The following is a 7,500-nucleotide window of genomic DNA, read 5'->3' on the forward strand; positions in this document are numbered from 1 at the left end:
TCTCTCTCTTTCTCTCTCTTTCTCTCTCTCTCTCTCTGCGCGTGTGTGAGGAAGGGAGGGAGGGAGAGAGGGAGAGAGGGAGGGAGGGAGGAAGGGTGGGAGGATGGGAGGGAGGGAGGAAGGGTGGGAGGATGGGAGGGAGGGAGGAAGGGTGGGAGGATGGGAGGGAGGGAGAGATGATAGGAGGGATGGAGGGAGGATGAGAGGGAGGGAGGAAGGGAGGGAGGGAGGATGAGAGGGAGGGAGGGAGGGAGGGAGAGAGGATGGGAGGAAGGAAGGGAGGATGGGAGGGAGAGAGGAAGGGAGGGAGGGAGGGAGGGAGGGAGGGAGGATGAGAGGGAGGGAGGGAGAGAGGGAGAGAGGATGGGAGGGGGTAGGGGGAGTTCATTGGAGGGAAGAAGGGAGGATGAGTTCGGCTCTTTCGGGAGGGGAGGTCTCTGAAGGAAGGAGGGGATAGCTCTTGCTATCTTCCCAGTTCCTTCTTCTTCTTCCTTTCTGCAATCTTTCCTTTCTTTCTGCCTGCCTGCCTTTCACAACGAAACCTCCCCCCGACACCTTGTTAAGGATAATGAGAAATCATCCAAAAATATAAACTAACTAGGTAGTATCATTTCCTTACTAAGTAATTTTGGGTGTCCGATCTCTATCATAACATACAATATCACCAACCACCCCCTTTCATGTGTGCCCCAGACCCTTCATCTCAGTAATGACCACAGTCTGTCTCACTGAAAATGTCTGATAATGAGAGTGATAATAATAGAAAAATACGGACTCAATAATGTAAAAAAAATAATAATAATAAAAAATAAAAAATAAATAAATAAATAAAGATTCATTATTTAGTAAAATACAAGACCCATACCTAACCACCGCACTTTGGCATAACACGAGCATATCGCGTGTATATCGGTCGTGCATACCTTGTTCCGTTCGCAACAGAAAAATCCAATAGACCCCTGTGAACATCCCACCAGTCACCACGTAATCTCAGTTGATTGTATTGTTGATCACTCACGTCTTCACAAGCTAACTATCTATTTAAATCATTGTAATTTAGAAATTATAGATATTGAAAGGAGACGATAGACCCAAATACTGATAAATAATGAAAGAAAAGACTTGATTACAAAATACATTCAATTACAAAATACATCAACGTTATGTTAGGCTTTAGTATGATCCAGTTGTTTTTCAAGTACAATACTGTTATGTTTACAATATGAAGAACAAAAATCATTAGTTAGAACTGCTATTCATTCCAGGCAAAGATCAGAACTACACAATGGACTCAACAACTTAAGCAAAGCACAGTGCTTGTATAAGATCTACCTGATCATGATGGGCAAATTGCTTGGGCAAACTTCATACAGTGCTTGATTCTTGACATAATCGAAATTCAAACACCCGAACGCACATGCACTAACAGGCAGACAGCTTGGAATTTGATGAAGTGACAAACACAACCATGCAGAGAGTTTTTTTCTTCAGCTCTTTCCTCCGTTTTCGTTGGCCTAGCTGCGAGGGGAGACTATTACTGAATGTTTTTTTGTTTTTGTTTGTTTATTTGTTTTTTTAGTCGTCCGGTAAACTTGAACTCACTTTACACAGTACTTCGTTAGGCCTCGAGAGATTAAGATATATGCCGTCTTTCGTCGGAAATTAAGCACTCACGGACTATAACACATACGCACACACACGCACACACACACATGGACACATAAACACACATACACACATACACACATAAACACACAAATACACACACACACACACACACACACACACACACAAACACACACATGGACACACACACAAACACACACATGGACACATAAACACACATATACATACACAAACACACACACACACACACATTCCCTAATTGCCTTGCTGTATATAATGAATTTCAATAAATAAAGAAAAGTCACAGAATTGAATATATATTTACAGTGAATGAACAGATATCGATTATAATAATAGCGATGAAAGTAGCGATAGTAATAAAATGATGATAATAACAAGAACTAGGATGATGATTACGATAATGATAACTATAGTGATAAGGATGTTGATATACTATCGATTATAATAATAATAATGATAATAACAAAAATGATAATGATCATTACAATGATAATGATAGAGATGATAATGACTGTGACAATAATTATGATGATAATGATAAAAGCAATAGTATACTGATACTAATTATAATAATAGTAATACTAATAATGATAATGATGATAATAAAACTGAGGATGATAATGATAATGATAATAATAGATTTATATGATAAATATAGGATAACTGACAATAACATCGCAATCTAACCAAATCCTTTAAAAGATAGAGACAATAACAATCATACTTCAATGATTATAATAATAATAAGCTAATGCGACAAACCAAACATCGGACGTTATGCAATGGTAATAATAAAGTGCGTATGAACAGAATAGTAACACACACACTAATAACCTAGTTATACAACCTAATAATATATATTTATGAAATCAATGAATATTTAAAACATCCCTTAACATAATATAAGTACATAATAATAATGAATAATAATAAATGATAACTATACATGATAATAAATCTTAGATGATCAATAAATAATAATATAACTTACCCTGCAATTAATAAAAAATGAGAAAATTGTAATGAAATTCTACATCAACAACAGTGATATGAGCGACAATAACAATAATGATAATGAAGATGATAATAATGATAATGATGATAATGGTAATACCAATGCTGATACTGGTACTGCTACTGCTAATGAAAATAATGATGATAATAAAATTAATGATAATTATGATGATAATGATAAAGATAGCGACAATAACAAAAAACTATAATGATTATAATTATGATTCTTTATTATTACTGTTTGTGTTATCCTCATTATTATCATTACTGTTATTATCATCATCGTCATCATCATTGATATTATCATTGTTATAATCATCACTATCATCATTATCATCATAACTATTACTCCTATCGTCATTGTCATTAGCATTGTCATAACAATTAACATTATTCCTTTTATCATTATCATTATAATTATCCTTTTTATTATCATCATCATAAGTATAATCATCATTACCATCGCTACATCACAAGAGGTTTTTATATAGGGCCAAAAGAAATAGAATAATGTAAATTAAATAGTTTACCCCTCAAAGTCATTTCAAAGAAAACGATTAGGTATAACTGTCTCTTCGCCAAAATACGTAAATTCTTTGCTCTTTCCAGCTTCGTATTTTTGCTTTTGAAAAATTATTTCTTATTGTGGTCTTCATAAGAATTCATCGTGATTTTTTTCTTTTTCATTATTAGTTATTCTTTTCAGTGTTATTTTTGTATATCACTTTTTTATCTTACGGTCATGATTATCATATAGTTATCATTATCATTATTTTTTTTATTATCTTAATTTCATAATTTGTTATCAGCTTGAAAAAAATAGTGACAAAGATAACAGTAATCATTATCATTATTGCCACCACCATCATCATTATCATCATTATTATCATTTTCATTGTTAATGTTATTATTACTATTATTACCATAATTATTTTTATTATTATTTATTATCATTAATAGTGGTACTATTATTATCATTTATATGATTATTATCGTTATTACCATGATTTTTTATCATTATTATTATCATCACCATTATAACTGTCGTTATCATTATTATCATTATTAACATTATCCCCATTATAACCGTCGTTATCATTATTAGTATCATTATTATTGTTATCTTTATCATAATCATTAATATTGTCATCAGCATTATCATCGTCATTATCATCATCATAAAAATCATAATCGTCACTATCATCATAATCATCATCATCATCATCATCATTATGGCTGTTATGGTCACCATTCGTAGTAGAGCTGCTGTTCATTATCATCACCATCATCATTACCACCATTATCATCATCATCATCATAATCACACTGACCAAACGACTTTGTTCTTGACAAGATGGTTAATACCGTGGTATGATCATAATATTTCTCGTCTAAGGGGAGACTCGTCTGTTGGTTTTGTAGTCCTGGTAGAGTGGTATGGGTGGTATTTCCTACCGCCAGGTGAGCATGATCGATGGTAGGATGGTGGTGATGGTGACTCTGGAAAGGATTGTAGGATCCGCTTGTGTGCCTCGTGTTTAGGGCGTAAATAGGGCGTAAATAGGGCGTAAATAGGGCGTTGATAAAAATCCTTTTTTTTTTTTTTCTAAAGGAGGGCTGCCACAGATAGGGAGGGTGTCCGATTAGGAGGGAGGAGAGACGAGAAAGGGTAATTTTTGTGAGGGGGAGGGAGGAAGGAAGGGTGGGAGGAAGAAATTAAATTAAGAGATAAACTAAATAAAGAATAAATCATACAGAAGTGGTGGATGGGTGGGAGGGGGGGGGGGAAGGGGATGAAAGTGAGAAAGGGTGGGGTGGAGGAAGGGTGGGGGGGGGGTTAGTGAGAGGGAGAGGTGGGGGTGGGGATGGGGGAAGGTGGGAGGCTGGGGGAGAGCTGGGGGTGAGAGAGGGAGAGAGAGAGTGTGTGAGAGAAGGAGGGCGGGAGAGAGAGGGGATGGAGGGAAAGAGAGAGAGTGAGAGAGAGGGAATTACCGAAAGAGTGAGAGGTGGGGAAGAGAGGGAGAGAGAGAGTAGTATTTTTTTGAACTTAGAATAGTGGATGTGAGCAGAGAGAAAGAAATGGGGCGATTAAAGGAGAAAACCCAGGAACCGAGATCGCAGTTAAGCAGCAGGAGAGGGAGAGAGAGAGAGAGAGAGAGAGCATGTGTGTGTGTGAGTGTGTGAGTGTGTGTGTGTGTGTGTGTGTGTGTGTGTGTGAGTGAGTGTGTGTTAAAGACAGAGAGATATACAGGTAGACAGGCAGGGAAACAGATAACAAGAGAGAAATATAAAGAGAGAGAGAGAAAGAGAGGGTGTCATAACATTGCTATACAGGAAGTCCATTAGCTTGAACGCTTATTTATGCAATAGAGATAATGGATATGACATTGATAGGATTCTTGCAATTGTTTTTTGTTTGTTTGTTTTTCAAACACGTGTGTACTCTTGATGCTATTGCTAAACAATGACTTGCATGACATCGAATATGTGTTGCAATCTCTGTCTCTATCTATCTATCTATCTATTTCTCTCTTTCTCTCTCTCTCTCTCTATCTATCTGTCTATTCTCTCTCTCTCTCTCTCTCTCTCTCTCTCTCTCTCTCTCTCTCTCTCTTTCTCTCTCTCATCCCTCCTCTCTCTCTCATACTCACTCTCTCTCACTCTCTCTCTCTAGTTCGTCGTTCTTGGACCAGAACACAGGTGTCCAGAGTATAATTCGAGGGCGGGTGGTGGGACGGATCAGTGGGGCGTATATATCTAGGGGGGGGATAAGAGACTTTAAGGTGTATGTACATGGTGAAAGGTGATCATGGGTTAGAAGGTTGAAGATGTAGTTGAATGTAATGGTAAAGGGAAAATAGAGATGAAAAAATAAAACAACATCGACATACCTATCAAACCAAAAGACCTCCTTTTATATTTTCTTACATAGCTCTTCTGCCGCGAGGGGGAAGTACGATAGATGCATCCTAAATTCTACACCCTCAACTTCCACTACTCCCTATGACTATATCTCGTATGTCGCCTCCATATAATTTACACATCGTTACTACCCTACTCTATCCCCTTCCCCACAACAGACACTCACATTCCACAATTATCACCTCCTTCTCCCGCCCACACATTCACAACCTTATCATCTCCTCTCCACTTTCAACACCCCCGGAAATATCCAAAACCCTTCACCACACCCCATAACCACGCGCCCCCAACACCTACAAAACATCTCACCCCACTACTCTAACTCCAAAAATATTCTCCTCAATCCTCAACCAATCCCCTCACTTCAAAAAATCCCCTCCCATTCACCATTTCCCCCCACTCCCGCCAAACCATATAACACCCTCATTCCATCCCCCCCTCCTTCATTTCTTCCTCTCTCTCTCTCTCTCTCTCTCTCTCTCTCTCTCTCTCTCTCTCTCTCTCTCTCTCTCTCTCTCTCTCTCTCTCTCTCTCTCTCTTTCTCTCTTCCCTCCTCTCTCTCTCATACTCTCTCTCTCTCTCTCTCTCTCTCTCTCTCTCTCTCTCTCTCTCTCTCTCTCTCTCTCTCTCTCTCTCTCTCTCTCTCTCTCTCTCTCTCTCTCTCAAAGACACTACAATACCATTAGGGAACGAGAGTGATTGAAAACAAAAGTACAAAGCAAGCACACTGTATCGTCCCACAGTTTAGAAGTCGGTTACTAGGTCTGTCGAATTATCCGGCAGCAGATATCATGATTTATAGTCTCGTTAGAAGAAGGGTTGGGGATTCCCCTGGTGCACCCTCCCACCCCCTCTCCCCTTCCCTTCCCCTCCCCCCATCCCTTCCCCTCCCTCCCCTTCCCTTCCCCTCCCCCCTACCCTTCTCTTCCCTCCTTCCCTTCCCCTCCCCCCTACCCTTCTCTTCCCTCCTTCCCTTCCCCTCCTCCCTCCCCTTCCCTTCCCCTCCCCCCTTCCCTCCCCTCCCCTTCCCTTCCCCTCCCTCCCCTTCCCTTCCCCTCCCTCCCCTTCCCTTCCCCTCCCTCCCCCTTCCCTTCCCCTCCCCCCTTCCCTTCCCCTCCCCCCTTCCCTTCCCCTCCCTCCCCTTCCCTTCCCCTCCCCCCTTCCCTTCCCCTCCCTCCCCTTCCCTTCCCCTCCCCCCTTCCCTTCCCTTCCCCTCCCTCCCCTTCCCTTCCCCTCCCCCTGTGTTTAAACTCCTTTTTCCTTCGGTGAAACTTTTCCCATAAAATCTGTAAGGAAGAGTTATAGATTGGGAAACTTATTAGCTATCTGTCTTAATCGGTTTGTGTGTGTGTGTGTGTCTTTAGCTATTCTACGAAATTATGTATGGTAATTAGTTATTTGTTGTGACTAATTATTTTCTATCAAGGGCATACTGATGTAGTATTCTTTTTTCTTTTTCTTTATCTAACTATCTATTCTCTTTATTGATCTATCAATTTAGCAATGCATTCTGTCTATATCTCTGTCTATCTATCTATATCATCACTTTGTTAAGAATTACTTTATTGTTACTTTATCATTACCTTTTTATTGCGGCATTAAAGAAGCTCCGAATGTTGCTGAGATATAATTGCAATGAAGGTTTAATGGTTACAGTGCAGGTTGCGGTGACTCTGTGTTCTTGATAACTGCAACAATTACAATGTATTGTTGCCCATGTGACGACGGCTTAAGAGCGACGGATTCTGGCATGGATGAGCGGTGGAAGTGAGAGAAAGAGAAGAAATGTTGTTGTATTGTGAATAACCGCACCATAGGAGTGGATGATATATCTTCTCTCTCTCTCTCTTTCTCTCTATTTCTCTCTTTCTCTCTCTCTCTCTCTCTTTCTATTTCTCTCTCTCTCTCTCTCTCACT

The 7,500-nt window shown here is 39.6% G+C and overlaps 1 protein-coding gene across 1 annotated transcript in view; it reads left to right on the forward strand.

Moving 5' to 3' along the window:
* Window positions 1-7,500, forward strand: part of LOC122251632 (trypsin-1) — a 19,318-nt gene that overhangs the window by 9,307 nt on the left and 2,511 nt on the right. The window contains exons 11-13 of the mRNA XM_086534947.1: window positions 1,266-1,358; window positions 5,594-5,677; window positions 7,240-7,350. Coding sequence (XP_086391073.1) covers window positions 1,266-1,358; window positions 5,594-5,677; window positions 7,240-7,350 — 288 coding nt within the window. The remainder of the gene's footprint in view (window positions 1-1,265; window positions 1,359-5,593; window positions 5,678-7,239; window positions 7,351-7,500) is intronic.

Source organism: Penaeus japonicus, unplaced genomic scaffold (genome assembly GCF_977035675.1).
Source record: "Penaeus japonicus unplaced genomic scaffold, GWHDUDI00000001_assembly GWHDUDI00000042, whole genome shotgun sequence".
Taxonomy (NCBI): Eukaryota; Metazoa; Arthropoda; class Malacostraca; order Decapoda; family Penaeidae; genus Penaeus; species Penaeus japonicus.